The sequence below is a fragment of the Trichomycterus rosablanca genome, chromosome 11 (genome assembly GCF_030014385.1).
Source record: "Trichomycterus rosablanca isolate fTriRos1 chromosome 11, fTriRos1.hap1, whole genome shotgun sequence".
NCBI classification, from domain to species: domain Eukaryota; kingdom Metazoa; phylum Chordata; class Actinopteri; order Siluriformes; family Trichomycteridae; genus Trichomycterus; species Trichomycterus rosablanca.
The window spans coordinates 11,202,440-11,223,967 of NC_085998.1; the positions used below are offsets into that span (position 1 = coordinate 11,202,440).

General features: G+C 40.2%; 1 protein-coding gene across 3 annotated transcripts in view; it reads left to right on the top strand.

The window, feature by feature from the left end:
- The window catches only part of mob2b (MOB kinase activator 2b), a 78,646-nt gene that overhangs the window by 45,319 nt on the left and 11,799 nt on the right, over positions 1–21,528 (top strand). The window contains exon 1 of one of the 3 annotated variants that reach the window (XM_063005149.1): positions 2,573–2,798. The exons of the other annotated variants lie outside the window; for them this stretch is intronic. Coding sequence (XP_062861219.1) covers positions 2,695–2,798 — 104 coding nt within the window. The 5' untranslated portion in view covers positions 2,573–2,694. Of the gene's footprint in view, positions 1–2,572; positions 2,799–21,528 lie in introns of those variants that run through there. 3 annotated transcript variants of the gene reach the window in all.

Genomic DNA, 21,528 nt, shown 5'->3' on the forward strand with positions numbered 1-21,528 from the left:
ATGTTTTGCCAAACATGGCATTCGGCATGGTGACCGAACATCTCTACCTTGCTTTCTTTAGTACAAAATATATTGTTCCAGAACTTTTGTGGTTTGTTCAGAAGCAGTTTAGTCACTTTAGAAGTCAGATTTTATAACATTCAGTACACACATTTCTCTCAGTGTGTTTCTGACTGCTAGGATGAAAATCTGTTTCCTCTGGGCAGAGGCTTGGAGTCGAGTCTAAACGTGCCTGCTGGGAAATTCCAGTCCGTTTGAAAAAGCGTACAGCATTGCGATAACATGTCTTAGCAGTCAAAACACTTTCCAGTAGACAAAAGATCATAAAGTACACACCTGGCAGTTATTGGGAGTATTATGCTTGTTCTTCTTATCTTCAGCTCAAACTGCCATAAAGAATTAAGTCAGAAGTTAAAGAATATTTCTGGTATTTCATCAGTTAAGCAGCCTGTTTCCAGAAAACTGATCAAATAAAATACTATAAAATGACATCACTATGTAATATTGTTTGGCTTTAAACCAGATCACTTGTAAGAGGCATGTTTCATTGCAGTCCTGTTATTTGGAATTCCTAATACTGTTCTATTGGCTTATAAATTTTAGTTCTTTTCTGAATGTCTTTTAGGTCACAAATATGTGCACCACAGCCTACATGATTAATTGGAGGTGTTAAATAGCCTCCTAATCAATGATTATTTTTGACTGTCACATTATGTCTGAATTGTTGGATGTAATCCATATAAAACCACCAAAAACTGTTATTTAATGAATTGGAAGGTGCTGAACTATGGATAACACCGACCACAATCAAGTGAGCTTCATGTTGCCATTGGCTTATGGAATGCAGTGTAAGTATGCTTGGGCAGCAACAGGCTTCAATTTAGCTTTGAGGTGCCAAGTTTAAAGCTGGATTTTCTTTCTTCTTTTATCCAGGCAGATTTTGGCCAATGTTTGGGTTTTCTTTTGGACAGACAGGAGGCAGGAGACTACTGTTTCATGTTCTTTGTAGTAGATGCAGTTTCACCCGCTACTCTATTGTAGCAACAACAATCTTCTTTATGGCAGGCGTTCCACAAGATTTTGGAGAGTGTATGTTGGAGATTGTGCATAAAAATACTGATGATAATGGGAAAGACCTAACTTGCGACTGAGGTTCCATTTTATTAAAATCAAAATTGATTAATATGTTTAAATACAAGTATATTTTTCCTTAAATCTTAAATTATAGAATAGACATCACTGTAATAAACAATAATAAACAACAATACACAGTAGTACTGTACATAAAAAAACACACCACATTTCAGTACAGTATGTGTGCTGTACCATACACCATAATACATTTCCTTCTTTTTTTTTATAAAATATATCTACCAGAAACAACAATAACTCTTTTATTCTCAATATTTTTTTTATTATTTCCTTCTTTATTTCAATAGTGTTGCATTTTGTAATTGCACGAAAGAAAGAATACTTTACTCAGCGACTTCCTTCTTCTCTCTCACTCACTGTCACTCTCTGTTTGATCCACAGTGACAGCTACTGGCAGGAGTAATTATACAACAACAAATGTAATAGATTTTTTCATTTTCTCAACACTACGATTTTTCTGCACATTCTTTGAGGCCATTTTAATAACGAATTTTACAAAATATTAAGAAAACACCAAAAAAACAGCATTCGAGAGAGAGGGAGAGAGACAGACGGTCGGAGTGAACTTGTTCGTGGCATCACGTGTTTTGCGAATTTCGGTTCGTAATCTGAAATTTGTTTGTACATTAAGTTGAAAAAGCTTGTTCGTAACCCAAAATGTTCGGATGGTAAACCGTTCGTAACTCAAGGGTCTACTGTACTTTACTAATCTGTTCCCAGGTTCAAGTCTCGCAACCCTTGAGCAAGACCCTTAACTTTCAATTGCATAGAATTTTATGTTCACAGTTGTAGGTTGTTTTGGATAATAGGGTCTGCAAAATGCCATAAATGTAAAGGTCAGGGCATCCTGCACTTATCAAAACATGTCTTTATGGACTTGCTGAAACAGAAAAGGACCTTCCCCAAACTTTTGGCACAAAGTTGAAAGCATATAATTTATTGTATAATTGATTTTGCACACTGGTTAGTGATCGGTGTGCCTGAATTTGGGGAGTGGGTTCACTTCTCACCTCTGGTCAGTGTTCTAAGGAGTTTTTATGTTTACACATGGTATTGTGATAAGTATTTATGGGTATGCTGTAAAATTAAACGTTATATTTCCGCGTGAGTATTCAGGGTAACATTTGTTGCCAACAGCAAGTATAAAACTAGAGTTGAGATTCACTCAGTCTAGTACTGTATTAAGTTTACTGTAACTGTCAACTGACGCCAGTTTGGCTGTATCCTAAACGGTCCTGTGCCCTGTGTAACCTAGTGCGCTCCCCAGGCTGTAGAAGCGATTACTTTTGAACCGTATGTAGGGCACATGTGCAGGGAAGCAGGACTTCAATGGAATGCGGGATGTTTTTACAGTCCTGACCGTTGGGCTTGACTCCTCCCACATGTCTTCGGATTGGTCAGAAGTTGCGCTGGAGATAAAGTCAGTGCAGTGGTGTGAGACTGGTGGAAAGTGGCTGTAAAATCTGAACTGTATAAGAGCTACGCCGCGATCAGGACCACTCAGGACCACGTCAGTCGATCCTGTGGCGAATTATTTCTGCAATGGTCGGGGATCACAGCATATCAGGAGACAGCGGGATCAATCAGCGGTCTAAAAACGGATTAAGCTGTAAAATGGTGCTGCAGGCGGTCGGTAAAGTTCTGCGGTGAGATCCTGTACTTTACATTACTGTCAGTGAGGATGAACTTGCTTTGTTCTGTGTTGGGTTCTAATTTTGCTTCATTATTTCTCTTAAATGACTCTGAACAGTAAAACTATTTGCTGTTGGTGTAAATGACACAGATCGAATGCATGTTAAGTCCTGGATCTGAATCAGTGTTTATAATGCAGAATAAATGTACAGTAATGTTAGACTGTGGCTTCTGGCAGAACTGAACCACATGGACACATTCAAGTGTCCTGATTGTTCTCACATTGATCGCATTTATTTTTAATATAAAATCGACCTAATAAAATTTTCATTTCAAAGCATAACATTGTTGTAACTATGGTATAATATATATATATATATATATATAAACGGGGCAATTTTTTATATATAATTAAGTAATGAAGTAAAATGTACTTAATAAAAGATACATTTATTACAAGGCATTTCAGAAATCCATTTTTTAAACATTTGTAGTTTATTATAACACGGGGCGGCACGTTGGCTCGGTGGGTAGCACTGTCACCTCACAGCAAGAAGGTCTTGGGGTTGATGTGTGGAGTTTGCATGTTCTCCACGTGTCTGGGTGGATTTCCTCCGGGAGCTCCGGTTTCCTCCCACAGTCCAAAGACATGCAAGTGAGGTGAATTGAAGATACAACATTGTCCATGACTGTGTTTGCGTTTGACATTAAAACGTAACTACCATTTCTGTCGTGAATGTAACCAAGATGTGTAAAACATGACATTAAGATTCTAATAAATAAATAATTAAATCATTATAACATGAGCTTTGTTACTTGAGATATTAACAAGAATGCCGGTGTTTTATATAGTTCTATGAAATTAATTGATTTAATGTTAAAAAAATATGATGAAGTATTCCAGATATCAAACACTTCTACTTCTAATGCAGAAGTTAAAAGAATGATTTGTTGAATAACCTGTACAAGGAACAAACTTCAAAACACTTTTTGCTATTTTCTAGGGGGAAAAAATATTTATATATATAAATATATATTTAGATATCTATATATAGGAGATATCTATATATTAGATATCTATATATATACTGTATATATCACTTAAAAAACACTATATATTTTATTATTTATATACATTATATATATTTATATATTTATATTTGTCCCATCAAACATGTTAAACTTAGCCAATAAACAGTATTCTGCATTTTCAAAACAGTTACCTTAGAAAACTTATTTTCACTTTGTAAATCAACATAACATGGAATTTAAACAAGCTTGTTTTTTTTTATTGTGTGTTAGTACAGTAAATAAAGTGTTTTTTGAAAGCAGTTCCTTTTCTAAAATTTCGCTAGTACTATCAGTGCCCTTCAGTACTTATTTACGTACCATCAGATTTAACAGCCTGCATGTCTAGCCAGTGTTTCCAGTCAGCCTCAACCTGTAACTCATAGAAGTGGGACAATAGTTCTAGAATAGTCTGTTTAATCAAGTTTATGTTTAGGTTACTATGCACACACTGTTTATGTCACTGTTTATTTGGTAGCCCAAATCATAACTGGCTTTCCTCTTCAATACATCTGTGAATTACACAGGGTACAACAATAATGACATGTACACCCTAGGTTGTGCACTGTTGTCAGTATAAAGTTCTTTTGGAATTGCTCAGCCAGGTAGGTTCGATAGCTTTATCACATACTAGTTCTGGGTTTTATGGTTGATCTAAGTCAGGATTAAAGATGAAGGCATTTACCAGCTTAAAATTCTCACTACTCAGTTCATACTTTAACCATTCTCTATTTTCCACCTTTGCAGTTATATTCGACACTTAGCAGTGCTTTTATCCAAAGTAACTTACAGTTGCAAACATGACTAAGGGCCTGAGTGGTGATTAGTGGCCCAACAATGACAACTTAGTGGTGGTGTAGCATGAACCAGTGTTCTTCTGCTCAATAGTCCAGTACCTATTATAGCTGCTATACAGTACCTATATAGGCTGCTTGCATGAACACTACACTTAATACCATATGTCTAGAGTTACTTACTTTCCATTTAAGGGTGAAAGGAATCAGCCTTTTTTAGTCAAACCTTTTCTTTTTGCTACTTGTTGAGGTTCTTTTTTGATTTTGAAAGCTAACAATAAAATATATGAGGAAGAAATGATCCTCTGTGGCTGCCCCAGTTAGCACAAGGATGCTTTACACTCTTCAGGTTTGAATGGGACGTGGCTTTGGCGGGCACACACTGAGATAGCAAGTAAATTACTATTTTTGCATCCCCCAGTAAGCTTTATCAAAAATGACTGACCCTGCCTTTAATAGCTGACCACTGAGTGCAGGTGACTGATAAGACCTGCTTTTTGTCATTGTTGTGATCCAGCTTATATAGATTTGAAAAACCTTTGGAATCAATCAGACACTATGGATGCTTTTATTACTAAATATTTCAGGTATTCTGTTGACAGTATTCAGAATTTTGGGAAGTGCTTGTATTTTGTTTCCTATAAATAACGCTGCTGGCGTCTCTGTAGGCAGTGTTTCCACCCACTGTGGCTTTTCAGAGAAAGGCCTGATTTGGTGCTTCTATAATAGGATTTTAAATGATGGTTTGAAGCTTCCAGAGCTTTAGAACCACACTGAAGTCACTAATCACTACTCAGAAATGTACCAGCTGGGTTTCAGCTGCAGACTGTTCGGTGGAGAAGAAGTTGGAAGAACAGTTTACACTCAAGACGTCTTTTAATAAGTGTTTGTTTGTTTGTTTATTAGGATTTTATTGTCATCTTTTACACTTTTGGTTACATTCATGACAGGAAACGGTAGTTAGTCATTACACAAGTCTCATCAGCTCACAAGGTTATATCGAACACAGTCATGGACAATTTGTACAATTTAGTATCTCTAGTTAACCTCACTTGCATGTCTTCGGACTTTGCGAGGAAACCGGAGCTCCTGCAGGAAACCCACGCAGACACTGGGAGAACATGCAAACTCCACACAGAAAGGAGCCGGACCGCCCCACCTGGTGATCGAACCCAGGACCTTCTTGCTGTGAGGCGACAGTGCTACCCTTTAAGCCACCGTGCTGCCCCGATTATTATTCTGTCCAGTTACTGCAATGCACCAGTTCTATGGGCAGCAAACCTGTCCCTGAACATAGTAATACCAGCACTATGCTTGACAGTAGGTACAGTTTTGTTGGGTTTGAATGGCTCACCCGTACCATAAACATACTTCTATTCATTGTGGCCAAGTAACTTAACTTTTGTATTATGTGACCACAAACTGTCCTTTAAAAGGCATTTTTGGTGTAGCAGCTTCTTAGCCCATGGAGGTAAAAAACACACTTGACTGTAGACAGTGCCACCTTTGTTTTATCATTTACGTTTATGGCATTTAGCAGACGTTTTTAGCCAAAGTGACTCATTATGACTGAATACACTTTGAGGGTTAATGGCCTAGCTCAGGTGCCCAACAGTGGCGACTTGGCGGTGGTGAGGTTTGAACCTGCAACCCTCTGATTACTAGTCCTGTACCTTAACCACTGAGCTACCACTGTCCCAGCTTCTAATTTATTCCTATGGTAGTTGGTGGATTACATTTGATCATTCAGAAACATATACAGTTTGGCTCTGCTCTGTAAGGGCTTAGTAGACCTCCCATTGTAATACTTGTGGCTTGTAGTTGAATTGAAATCACCCCTATGTATATGGGCACAGAGAAGTCACCCAACTATAGCCTTAACCTGTGATGTTGGCTGCTTGTGTATTTTCAGAAAACTTTTTAACATTTAAACTTTTCAGTTTTGAAGTATTTGCTAAAATTCACCTTCGCGTAGTTCACACCACACGATTTTGCCCTGATTTTCGTTCGCCGACTGGTCGGCGCTAGATTTGCCGGCTCCGGAGCAACTCGGGGTTCGCTCGGTGATCGAAACTCGGCTTCCAATCGCTATGTGTGAACTACTCAACAACCCGATCCGAGGGGCTCGCCGAGCACTCGGCGACTGAAGATAATTATCTAGCTTGCTAGATATCTGGATATGAGTCGGCCGACTGGCAGTCCCTGCTGGCCACGTAGCGCAATCCACTCAGATTTATTTATTTTTCCTCTTTGCTTTTACGCTGCACATCAGCGCACAAACTTTGATCGCTCGCTACTTGTTGACGTGCATTTTTGGACGTGGTATCATTAAACCCCTCGTCACTTCTTGCGTGACAAAACGTAGTTTGGGAGACCAGAGAAGCTCGTCTGCGATTCCAGTTGGTGATAGATCGTGTAGTGTGAAAGCCACACCGACTTGAAAGACTCCCGATTACAAGAGATCCGGTTGTGTAGTGTGAACTGTACAGCGACCTGACGACTTGGAAAGTCGTGTAGTGTGAACTTTGTTGTCTTCGCAACAGATTTTGTTTAGATTTCGCATTTTCTTTCCTTGCCGTGTTTTGAAACCTGAAGGTCAGCTGCTACATAGCATGTTTGTGTTTTTGAATATTTGAAATGGTTAGCATTCTGGCTCAGGGAAACATTTCACTTCATGAAGGTTAGAATAATACTACCTTATGTAAGGTTAATACCATCTTAGAGGTCCAAGAGGTCCGACATATTTCTGTTTAGTGGCATACTTGCTATGTTCTACACATTAATTTTATTTTTTTAGTTACATAATGTACCAATCAGGGAAGGAATGCATTTTATCAGGGCGCTTGACATCAGCGAACCCTGAAGAATGTTTCTCAGCATGTCTGCCCATATTTTGGCTTTGTGGAGGGGTATTTTTTTGGAAAATGTATTTTGACAGTGCCATTATCAGCGTGGAATAGAATGCAACAAGCAGTAGACGGGATTGTGCTAATCATGCTATATTAAGCCGTGTTATCTAGAAGAGCTTTAAGATACCGGCTGTGTCTTTCTCACCTGATAATTTTAGCTACCTACTGACTTCTTTTGTTTAAAATGTGCTTTGGTCTAAACTAGCCCTAGTCGTGATGTATATGTAGGATGTACTAATGATTATTTATGTCACGGTTGCTGCATTTAGCTGTTATTTTGATCATATTTTCTTTTTTTTCCCCATTAATACCTGTTGCTTTGTGCACAAGAAAGCCTTGTTTAAAATATTAATTGGCTGGTAAATGCTTGTCGGTAGGGGCGCCCAGGTGGCACAGCGGGATATTTCACTAGCACACAAGTGACGAGATACTGAACTCCTCGGTTTGAAACTCGGCTTTGCCACCAGTTGGCAGTACCTGCAGCAGACACGTTTCTGCTAGGGCAGGATGGCCAGACTATGTGGGTGAGGTCTGGGGGTCAAACACTGTGAAAGAGCCCTGATTAGCAGATAGAGAGGCACCTGTGCAGAATTCATAGGTGGAAAAGGGTTCCGCTAAGGGCTGTGCGCGGGTTGGAGGAGGCGCATAGTTGTTTTGCATAGGTTGTACCTACCTCAGAAATAAAAGGGCATTCATTATTTAGATAAATAAAAGTTAAGCACAAATACAGTATTTTATTTAATTTTTTTAAGAGAAATAATAAAAGGAAACTTTGTCATAATTTGTCTTCAATTTCAGTTAAAAAAATCGGGAAAAAAATCGTATCGTGAACGAAGTATTGTGAATCGCATCGCGGGTAAAGTGTATCGTTACATCCCTAGTAGCCACCCATGAATGCGTGAACAGCTGAAAGAGGGGAAAAATTAGAAATTGCTGGTTGTAAAGTGTTAATCTATGACTAATGGCAGTCGGTTGCCAGAATTTGCATTTCTAACTTGCACTAAAACTGGTCTGTGCTTGAAATATTTCTAAATATGAGCTAACGGGGCGCCGCCACACCACACATGTTCATTTATAGAAATGTTAAAAAGGAAGATATTTATGGTGTGGCGCAGTGTAGTCCAACACATACAGACATTTTTTTGGTATATTTAAATATGTATATATTTCAAGTTGTATAAACCTGTCATATAACAGCTGTTTAACTGTTTACATGGTAGCTTGGTCTAAATACATCCAACCCAAAAATATTGACCTGACCAGCAGGAAGCGGTTAATAAAAATAAAAATCCTAAATTAAGAAAAGACAGACGACAAACGTCAAATCTAAATGTTTAGATTAGAAAACAACTATACCATGAATAAATACAAGATATTTTTTTTATATTAAAATAAAAAGCTCACCAAGCACTTTATTAGAAACAGCTGTCTGGTCTGTTAATTCATTATTTATTTTAAGCTACACCTACCATACAGATGAACTTTCTCAGCACTCTCAGCACCATACTTTTTGATTGGAGCTTTATTTTCCTCCCAGCATTGACAGTGAGGTGAAAATACACTTATACTGATCAGCCATAACATTAAAACCACCTCCTTGTTTCTACACACACTGTCCATTTTATCAGCTCCACCTACCATATAGAAGCACTTTGTAGGTCTACAATTACTGTCTGTAGTACATCTGTTTCTCTGCATGCTTTTTGCCCCTTTCATGCTGTTCTTCAATGGTCAGGACTCTCCCAGGACCACCACAGAGTAGGTATTATTTGGGTGGTGGATCATTCTCAGCACTGCAGTGACACTGACATGGTGGTGGTGTGTTAGTGTGTGTTGTGCTGGTATGAGTGGATCAGACACAGCAGCACTGCTGGAGTTTTTAAACACCTCACTGTCACTGCTGGACTGAGAATAGTCCACCAACCAAAAATATCCAGCCAACAGCGCCCTGTGGGCAGCGTCCTGTGACCACTGATGAAGGTCTAGAAGATGACCAACTCAAACAGCAGCAATAGATGAGCGATCGTCTCTGACTTTACATCTACAAGGTGGACCAACTAGGTAGAAGTGTCTAATAGAGTGGATTCCATCAGCACTGCTGTGTCTGATCCACTCACACTAGCACAACACACACTAACACATCACCACCATGTCAGTGTCACTGCAGTGCTGAGAATGATCCACCACCTAAATAATACCTGCTCTGTGGTGGTCCTGTGTGGGTCCTGACCATTGAAGAACAGGGTGAAAGCAGGCTGAAAAACCATGCAGAGAAACAGATGGACTACAGTCAGTAATTGTAGAACTTCAAAGTGCTCCTATATGGTAAGTGAAGCTGATAAAATGGACAGCGAGTGTAGAAACAAGAAGGTGGTTTTAATGTTATGGCTGATCAGTGTATACAAGTACCATGTTATTACTATGTTCGTGTCATTGCTTTAAGAATAGTCCACAACCCAGGTTAATAGGGGATTTATTAGGGTTTTTTTAATTGATAAATGTGATGGAGAGGGGATAAAGTGGCAGAGCACAAAGTTCAGTATGGATTCTGTGTATGAATGTACATACCGGAGAGGTGCACACACACACACACACACACACACACAAATAATAATAATATTAATTCATTTCATGTGCAAGGTGTGGATTCAAGATAGTTTTGCTTATACTGTAGCTGAGATAAGTGAATGTAGCTGAATTGGATTCCATGGTCTTCGCTTATATAATGTCTCTTCTTTTTGCTTCCTACACTTTCAGCAGTCACTCCTCTTTTATGGATGGAAAAATAATTGGGCAGCCGTCGCACCCCCTGCCCCACCGTAGAACCAGTATCATGTGATTATCACTCGCTGTATGAACAGCATGCTCATCTGCACAAACTCAGCCACGAGGTCTCGGACCAGAATAGCTTCTGCGTTCCCACATTCATCCAACCTTCCCTCATTCTCTCATCGCTCTGTGTTCCAGGCTCAATTCAGAACAAATCATCGATCTATGATTTTATTTACGCTTTTTTCGATTTCTCATCTACTGCTGTGAAAAAGGCAACAGCTTTAGTAAGCAGGACCTTCATTGCTTCTCTTTACTTTTCCAATTCGGATTCCAGACTCGACTGCGGTTTTATTTTAAGGAAAAGAAAATTAGTCCAGTGCCAAAAGTTTTCCTGTTCTATGCCTTCCACCCACTCTTTCAATGATTAGCCATAAATGGTGATGAATATAGCCAGGTCAGGCAGCAGGAGGAGGCCACAGGCATCTGGATTCGTGGTTAGATGGGCTTGAGAAATGTTTAAATACAGGAGCTGGTCATGAAAGAGTGGGCTTTTCCATTCACTTTATTTTTGCTGTAAAGGTTTTTTACATTTGCGGCATTGCAAGAACTGTACACAATGCAAGCAATTGAGGGTTAGGGCCTTGTTCAGGGGCTCAATAGTGGCAAATAAGCGTCGGTGAGGCTTGAATCAGAAATACCAGCTGCATCAAAGGTCCTGTACCTTAAACACTGAGCTTTCATTGTCCTATATTATACATTTGGTTGAGGCAGACAAGTTAAAATGAAAAGAAATAAATAAAAATGTGCCTGTTGCACAATAGATGACCATCCTTTTTGGTTTCTAATTCCTGACTGCTGAAAAAAAAAATATATATGGATGTATTTACTAGGGGTCTGCATGGTCGTGTATCTATCAAAACACATTAAATCCATCATGTAAGATATAATTTCACGGACCGGTGGGGGAGGGAGGAATTAATTATATTGCTTACAAATTATGTAAAATGAGCTTTTTTCACTGCAACAAGACGCTGCTCCCACCTAGGGGTGATACGAGACAATAACACCTGAAATAGAAGCAGTGGAAACTGCCCTTCTAGCGATCTCTAATTATATATTCTTTCTGTGTGGTCCGGTAATCAATGACCTGCGGCCCGGTGGTTGGGAACCACTGTTTTAACCTACTACAAATAAAGAACTACTAAGTTGCCGCTCAGGTGGCGCAGCGGTAAAAAGAAACGCGCTGCAACCAGGGCTGGATTCTGAGAGCGTGGTATGGAATCCAGCCTTGCTTTACCGGTTCGAAGCTGAGTGGCTATATGAGCAACGATTGGCCGGTTGCTCATGTGGGGGGTGGGACAAAGAACCGGATGTGGGTCTCTCTCTGTCAGAATGCGATTGCGTTCTCTGCCGGCTGATTGGAGTCGCTTACACAGAGATGGGAGAGGGTGCCCTTAGGGTGTGTCTCTCCGCATGCAACGCTAGGTGGCGCCAAACTCGTCAATGTGTGGGTGGCAAAGATGCATCTGGCTGCTGCTCGTGTTTCGGAGGGGATACGGGTTAGCTTCAATCACCTCCGTCAGGGCAGGGTTCGGCATAGACAGAGAGGAAGCACGATGCTAATTGAACAATTGGATGCCCTAAAAGGGGAGAAAAAGGGGTAAAAATTAAAAAAAAAAAAAAAAAAAAAGAACTACTAAGTTCCATGTTTGTAGGTTCCTTCTTCTATGTCTCAAGTGTGTGGTGCACAGTTCAAACTCCACGAGGCACAAGATAACTTAGTGGAATAACTTTGGCATAGATCTTGCTGCCCATATTCTATGCTATGCTATGCTTAAAAGAAAAAAAAAGCAACAGGGCTTATGGTACAAGTAGTCTATAACTTCCAAAAGCCCAGAGTGATGAGAATTCTGTGACTATAGGCAATGGTTACAAGCAGTATCTGTAATAACCTAAAGCTTTGTATACTTAACTGTAATATATGCTCCTGTTTGTTTTGGTACTTCTGTAGGGGGCATCACAGTGAGCTTTATATTTTGGTCTACATCTACATACATATAGGGTAGTGTTCGAAAACCTAGTGAGCTCTGTACATCTCTTCACAGCATTTTGCATCATCCTACACGCACTCCTGAGAAGTAGACTGTTCGAATTCCTAGATGCCTTAAAATTCTGTCTAGTAAGGTACCTTAAATTTGACCGGTATTTAGACTGAATTATGAGGAAGCATCCGATGCTTTCTTTAGCAGTGAAGGCAAGTGTCATTTATTTGTAAATTCGGGCTTGTCAGTGACAATTCAACTGTTTTCGGTACACAGACCGAGATGTTAGTTGACATGCTAGAGCGTTGTGCCACCTCATTCCATTAGTTTGAACAGCATGAGGCTGAGTTGCTTGTCCGAATAACCTGACTTATAAGTCGATGTCTAAGTGGAATAATCTCTAGTTAGGCAGCTGCCTATGCAGGCGGTAGACATCAAGGTAACTCACTAGGTTTCTGAACAGACCCATAGACTCTTCTGCCCATATTCTATGCTTTGCTATGCTTAAAAGTAAAAAAAGCAACATGACTTATGGTACAAAGCAGTCTATAACTTCTAATAGCCCACAGTGATGGGAGAATTATGTGACCACAGCCAATGGTTACAAGCAATATCTATAATTACCTAAAGCTTTGTTTACTTAACTGTAAAATATGTTGCTGTTTGTTTTGAGACTTCCTTTTTTGGGGGGTGGGGGCACAGTGTATTAAATATTTGGGTCCACATTTACATCTATATAGCAACATTTACCTGAAGTTAAACAATGTATAGACGAGACAGCTCACACCAAGCATGGCATAGAATGCATTGCCTTGTAAATGGAGCGTTCTATATTCAGATGTCAGACGTCTGTCTTGACTCAGTGTTTCTCATGTAGATGTGCAATCAACGCAAGCAATAAAAGTTCCTTTCGCGTGATGCACTGCTCATTGGCGTGGTCAGGAACAACTTTATTGTTTATAGGATATCGCCTAGCTCTCACAGTTCATTTCTTTAGATTGTATAGCATTAAAGAGGGGCAACTCTGCCTTTGTGTCCTCTTTGGGTAAACCATAGAGTTATCAAACAAATGCCAGGTTTGCTTCAGTGTGTAACTGATTCAACAATCAATTCCTACTAAACTAGTCTGAGCTTGTTAATTTTTGAGTCATTTTGACTCATCTTGAGTTGGAAAATATGACGAACCCTAGCAAATATTGATCAAGCACAGCAGTCTTGCTACCTTATTATTAGATCTGTAAATTCCTAATCATCATACTTCTGATTTTGTTTGTTTGTTTTTCTATTTTTTCTCAGATTGTTGAGTAGGACTTCCTCAACCATCAGACCGACAAATTCCTAAAAATCTTTCAAGTCATATCTTGATTTGTTTTTGGTCCCAAGCCTCCTGTTTACAGTCGCTGTAAAGTGTCCACTGTTGAGGTCTTATTTTGTTTAGCTTTGAAGTTCTCTTGCTGAGAATGGGAAATAACAGGCCATATTTGGGAGTGTCTATGAAAGAGAAGGCACAGGACTGGACGTGCCTGAGAAAGCCATCCTTAATCTCACAGGAATGCAGGCAGCTTCTGCACATGGGAGTGTGAACTCAGGGAAGTGCTGTAAAAAAAGCAGGTTATTGGGTTCACCAAGCAAATCCTCCCAATTTAGGGATCATTAGACATCATTTATTGTGTGGGAGATCTGGTACCAGGCAAAGTCATTCATGGATACATCTTTATGAGGCTGGTCATCTTATGAAATGGCTACAGTAAAATTATTTAAAGCATATCAAAAGAAAGGAGGAGGTGGTAGGTAAATTATAGGCAGCAGTTAATTAATGAAGATTAAGCTGTAGCTTTTGTTCTAGACAACGTGTAGCCTGTAATTCTTCAGACAGTGGAACTACCTAGTAGTTTCTGGACATGGACAGAAGCCTGTAAGCCAATTGACTGGAACTTGTAGTTCCTAGATGGAAGCAGGAGCTTATATCACCCTTAAAATGAGCTTGCAATCTGGAACCGAGGCAAGACTGTTGTAATTTGAACAGTTTCAGGAGCATGGTAGTCCTGTGCACAGACATTTGTAATCACTGTAAATTTAAGGACAAAAACAAGAACTCAAATTTCACTGGATGGAAGCAGAAACGTGCATTCCCTTGAAAGAGAGCAGGTGTGAGTACTAGTGTAGACAGAAATGTGTAGTCCCTGGACAGGAGCAGGTGCTTGTAGTCCGTTACACTCTGGCAAGCGCTTGAATTTTCTTAGGATCAGGGGCGTGTATTCATCTGAATAGGAGCAGGTGCTTGTAGTCCCCTAGGAAGGAACAGAAGTATGTAATCTCCTAGACTGAAGTCTGGACAAAAGACCCAGGTGGCGCAGCGGGATATTCCGATAGCACACCAGTGCTGAGATTCTGAACACCCCGAATCGAATCTAGGTTCTGCTACAGGTAAGGCGGAATCTAGTGCCTGCAGCAGACAGAATTGGCCACAGAGTCTGCTGGGTGGGGTCTTCAAATGCTGTGCAAGGACCCTGGTTAGCAGACCAGACGAAAAAGAAGGGGTTGAAGGACTGCACACTTGAAGCGGGCATGAGCAGGCAAATATAGGGCAGTTGTAGCCTAGTGGTTAAGGAACTGGACTAGGTCGCTGGTTCAAGACCCACCACTGCCTGGTTGACACTGTTGGGCCCTTGAGCAAGGCCCTTAACCCTCAATTGCTTAGACAATATACTGTCCCAGTACTGTAAGTCGCTTGGGATAAATGTGTCTGCTAAATGACGAAAATGTAATGTAAATATACCCTCCTCAAACGCAATTGGGATCCCAAGCAGCTTAAGACTAATTGGCCTAATATAGGGCAGTTGTAGCCTAGTGGTTAAGGAACCGGACTAGTTCGCTGGTTCAAGACCCACCACTGCCAGGTTGACACTGTTGGGCCTTGGAGCAAGGCCCTTAACCCTCAATTGCTTGGACAATATACTGTCACTATACTGTTAGTCCATTTGGATAAAAGCGTCTGCTAAATGTCGAAAGTGTAAATGTAAATATACCCTCCTCAAACGCAATTGGGATCCCCAGCAGCGTAAGACTAATTGGCTATGCCAAATTGGGAGAAAAAGGAAGAAAATGCATAAATAAATAGAAATAAATAAATACATAAATAATGCAATGGCTTCCCCAGCTTGTAACTGTGGCTTGTATGTCCCTACAAGGGCAGTTGTAGCCTAGTGGTTAAGGTTCTGGACTAGTGATAAGAAGGTCAGTTCAAGCCCCACCACTGCCAGGTTGCCATTGTTGGGCCCTTGAGCAAGGCCCTAAACCCTCAATTGCTTAGACTGTATACTGTCACAATTGTAAGTCGCTTTGGACAAAAGCAAATAAAGCAAGAATTTGATGTCCTCTGGACAGGTGCAGTTCTTTATCTTTTTGGACAGTTTGTTGTCCTATTGAACATTAGGATACAGTGCATTTGACAATAATAAAAGCTTATATTGAGATGGGCAGCAACACAGTTTTAGGGGCAGCCAAAACATGGGACTGGGATATTGGTTCTTTTTCTTGTCTGTTGTTTTGGCTAATGGGGATCTGACTTGTCCACTTCTGGCTTGTAATCGGGGTTAGGGTTAGAATCTCTGTTGGGCCCCTGAGCAAAACCCAGATTGCTCAAATGTAGGCTTTGATTGTTTTCTCTGTGGTTTGCAAGTCACTTACTGTGGAAATGAGTACACAAGTAAATGGAAATAATTTTAGTGATACATTTTTTTCATTTGTGGTTCCAGTGGATGGCCTTGTTTTCTACCGTTTTGAGCTCCTGGTTACCAAACCTTTTTAGATCAGGTTGTGTAATTTGTTTTTAGTTTGCACACACCACTAAGTGTCTCAATATGTGTACAGTCTTTTGGATGGTTTCCTGGAAGTCATGTGCTTGGCACTGGGCAGCATTTTTTTTCTCTGGTGTCCTACCAGCTGTGCCCTCAACTGTCACCTGCCCTGCCCTTAATTTGGAAAAAAAAATTAAGCAGTTTTTGGGTTTTTTTTTTTGCTTGTGATTCAGGCTAACAATGTGATGATATGGTTCAAATGAATGCACATACGTTTAGAATGATACACTATATGGCCAAAAGTATTTGGACACCTGACCATGAGCTTGTTGAAGATCCCATTTAAAAACAAATAATATTAAAAAAAGAGTGAATTTCTCTTCTGAGAAAGCTTCTCACAAGGCTTTAAAGTATGTCTGTGGGAGTTTGTGTCTATTCAGTCAGGAGCATTTGTATATCTGGGCATTGATGTTGGTCAAGAAAGCCTCAATTGATATACCAGTTCATTCCAAAGCTGTTCAGTAGGACTGAGGTCAGGGCTCTGTGCAAGCCACTGGAGTTTCTTTAAACCAAGTTTTTATAGAACTTGCTTTGTCCACAGGGGCACAGTCATGCTGGAAAGGGCCTTCCCTAAACTGCTGATGCAAAGTTGGAAGCATATTTTCTTTATTTATGTGGTTTAGCCACAAGAATTGCTAACAGGTGTAATAAATTAATCAGGGCTGCCCCTATACTCCTGGCCATATTGGGTCTGTCTGAAAACCTAGTAAGCTGCCTTGTTGCCTACAGCCTACCTAGGCAGCTGCATAAGTAAAGAGGATTCTAGTAAGACACCGACTTTGAGGCAGATTGTTTGGACACACTACTTAAACAGCGATTACGGCAATTATGTCACCGCAGTTAGCCTAAGGCCATTCAAACCAATGGGCTGAGGCGGCACAACTCACTAACATGCCAGCCAACATCTCTCTTCATGTGCTGAAAGAGGTTAAATTGTCACTGACAATCCAGAATTTGCAAATAAATGACACTTGTACACCTTTATACAAATGAATGAATGAGAATTTATTTACATTTGAAATAATTTGTCCACCAAATTTGTAGTTGGGCCGCACTGAATGCTGGGATTGCCTTCACCACATTGGATGCCCATAGACTATGCCCATCTAGCTAATGGTCTGGTGTCTGCATACTTTTGGCCTATAGTGTATGTACTGAGTGAATAAAATGGAAATGCTGCCCCATCATATTGGCATGCCAAGGCAAATGAATTTGCTCATTGATAAACTTTGTCTTTAAGTATGATTAGGGATGTAACGGTGCACATGTGCCACGATTTGAATCGGTTATCCATTTGAGATGAATCGATATTCACTTTAAGCAGCAGAGGGCACTGGCGCTGTTCACCTCGCCTGGTTGACGGCACTTCACGAAGTTGCCAGGTAGGGGATTTTCAAGCCAAATGTATTTATGTGAGGATACTTTCTTTATTTGTATTATTCATTTATTTATATAATGTTGGATTTGTTTCATTTCAGTTTTTTTACACAATAAGCATTATTTGGCATAGTTTGTACCTACCTCAGAAATAAAAGGACATTCATTACTAAGATAAATAAAAGATAAGCACGAATACAGTATTTTATTTATTTATTTAAAGAGAAATAATAAAAGGAAACTTTGTCATAATTTGTCTTCAATTTCATTTTGTTTAAAAAAATCTGGAAAAAAAATCGTATCATGAATCGTATTGCATCGTGGGTAGAGTGTATCGTTACATCCCTAAGTATGACACAGGAAAATGAAAAGTAAGCGTGTCTGAAATAACACCATGAGATCGATGCTCTCTTGGTCAATGCCAGTTTCGCTCTAGAGTGCCAGTATCCACACCGGCACGATGTGCTGTTGCTATCACTGCAAGCCTACTTAAAACCCTCATTGTTCACCCGCAGGCCAGACGGTTTGCTTTTACAGGCTTGGCTTGTCTCCTTTATGGCCGGGATCAGTGGCCTCCTTTTGGCTGGAGCACCACTGTTTTCCAGGAACTGTTTGTCTGAATGAGTAGAAAAGGAGAGAGGAACAGACCAAAAATGTGCCGCAGGGGGTTTGAGCTTTTGTGTCCGCATGGAGCCCGAAGAAGAAAAAAAAAAAGCATTTAGTTAATCAAAGTCAGCAGCCTCTGCTGCTCGTCACGGATGTCCTCCATGTCCGTACACAACTCGGTCTGAACATAAACTAATAACTCTTACGTTCTGTAGAGAAAAGTCTGGAGTCAAACAATGACTGGGTGCCTTCCGCTCACTTTAGCCAGGTCGTAGTCCTGCCAGCAAAACCCACAGGTGGCAGTTTTGTTCTGGATTGACTTCATGCAGTCCAGATACACTGAATGGACAAAAAGTATTGGGATGCCTCTTCTTATCATTGCAGTGGTAGTGGTAACTTAGAATGGAGACTGGTAATCATAAGGTTGCTGGTTCAAGCCACACCATCGCCAAGTTGCCACTGTTGGGCCCCTGAGCAAGGCCCTTAATCCCCAATTGCTTAAATTGTATTCAATTGTATTTATTAATTGTCAGTCACTTTGGATAAAAGCATCTTCTAAATGCCCCAAACTATTTAATTTGTCTGTTTCAGCCATAACAATTGCGATGTGTGATAAGTCAATTATATAAGGGAAATTATATGCTTCCAACTTTGCAGCAACAGTTTAGGGAAGACCCTATTCCTGTTCCAGCATGATTTTGCCCCCTGTGCACAAAGCAAAGTCTATAAAGACAAGAAGACAAACTTGGCCTGTACAGAGCCCTAACCTCAGCCCCAGTGAACAAGACTTTCTTGACCAATATCAGTCCAACATTATACCGGTTTCAATGTACTGGTCACTGTCAGGCTTTATGAGCACTCAGAACTCTCCTGATATCTTAGAATAACAGAGTTGTGTGGTCTTTGCCTTGACCATTATTTTAGGAATAGTCTGTACGCACAAACTGGTGGTTGGTGGTCCATCTTACCTCTGTTCTGACTATACTACAATGGTTTTGTAATTTGACTTTAGCCCGTTCTTTTTTCCAGTCTGCACTGGAAGACATGTATCGCATTCAGTCTGCACAAGGCTGCTGAAATGTTCCATAAAAGCCACCAACACGTTCGCTTTTAAAAAACTCCTTTGATTGAGACTCCTTTGATTGAGATCTTGCCGCTTGCACCACCCCCACATTAAGACTATATAACATGAGCACAGACTCCAGTCTCATCTTTCCACATGCTAGTGGCAAAGTCTCACAAAGAGCCCTAACCGCTCACAGTGAAACAAGCTATGAGCTCCGCAAAACCCCCACTAACCCCCCACTCGACTAGCCAGCAAGCTAGCCGTCTTACAGTGGTATAGAAGCCAGTCAACCTCCTTCTCTCAGTTCACGGCCAGTTATTGATAGCACCACCTGAGATTATAAATCAGCATCTTGAGCTCTTAGCAGTGGGCCTGTGGATTTGGCTATAGCACCAAGCACTATGGCAAATTTAATGTAAGACTACAACTCAAACTAAATTTGAGTATTATTATGGTTCAGTTGTTGACTGACCAATTTATTGACCGATGCTCAGTAAAATAATCCAGGTATGTTAAACAAATCAGTATTGTTAATAAATGAAACCGTTTTCAGCTATCAGATGACTTGGCTTGGTTGAAAGATAAAACAATTTGGAAAAACTTAAATCTGTGGGGGTTGATCTCTGCAGATTTTGGAGATGGTGTTAGGAAAGCTTGTGGACAGTGTTGCTAAAAGTGGTTAGCATTTGCACTGGAGAAATGTGTGTGTGTTGCCTTTAATAAACAAGTCTGTGCTGTGTAAGTGTACAGGAAAGGCCAAGTAGGGCCCCTGTACTGAGACAGCATGGGTACAGCTGAAGAGTTGCGGTACATCGGCTACACACACACACACACACACACACACAAAAAAGCTTTATACAGTAGCGCTGCTGTTACTGGCCTGGCCATTGCACTAAAGGAGGCAGCAACTTGAGGCCAATGTGGCGTAAAATCAAGTTTTTCTCCTTGTACTAAAAGGCTCATTGACTCGAGGGAAAGCTGTTTAGTCGAGCTAAACAAGAGCTCACACAGTCTCTCCCGACAGATGCAAAAACGATTGCCTGCCAAACAAACGCCTCTTAAATAATCCTCTTTACAAACTGGTTTTATGACTGCACTCACCTGCTTCATCACATAATCGAGCACAGTAACGACACGAGGCTTCAGCACTCGGACCAAATGAAGGAAATGTACAGATGTGAGAGGGACTTTAATTAGCACATTGTAGCTTGTAATTTGTTGTTAGGTGTGTTTTTTAACATGCCCAACAAGGTAAGATGTCTAGAAAACAGGGGTTAAAAAAGCAGAGGTGTAGGTACTAGTATAGATGTATTTCCTCCCAATAACCCTGATCAGATCAGGTGAAATGCTTTGCATAAACAAAATAAGAGCTATATAATCTAAATCGACTGACTTGCTTTGATTTAAGCCACATTAATCACTGCCAACTCCGCATTGTGATTATATGGCATGATATTACAGGCATATTACTTGTTACACAAGATTCATCAGTTCAAGTTTTTAATGCTAAACACAGTCATGGACAATTTCATATCTCCAATTAACCTCACTTGCACGTCTTCGGACTGTGGGAGGAAACCGGAGCTCCCGGAGGAAACCCACGCAGACACAGTGACAACATGCAAGCTCCACACAGAAAGGACCTGGACCGCTTCACCTGGGAATCGAACCCAGGATCTTTTTGCTGTGAGGCGAGAGTTCTACCCACTGAGCCACTGTGCTGATCTATATGGCATAAATAACATGATCCAACAGAACCAGCTGAATTGGAATTTGTTAAAAACAGGGTTTTGCCGTCTTCATAAATTCAAATACAATTTTCAAAATGAGATAAAAGTCGAAATGTCTTTAATTAGTTCAGTAAATAAGAGCCTGTTCGTACACACACACACATCATGCATGTCTAAAAAATTTTTTTTAAATGGAGCAAAGAGCAGCTTTTAAGGCTTTTAAGTTATATTAAGTGTTAAAAAAATTAATCTGTGCATGTGTTCCTTCATCTCTGTCCGGCTTGCTTACATGTCTCTGTGTTTTCTGTGCTGACGTGATTTACATGGCTTTGGCCAAAATCTGGCTTTTCATGGTTACGCTTGTGCTTCAGATTGACACACTTCTGTATTGGTTTTATTAATCATTATTATAAAAAAAATATGATTAATATCTTAATAACCCTATATGATTATACCCTACTCATGTATCAGTGATTAAGCACTGTGTAAAGCTTTAAATCCATTACATTTACATTACATG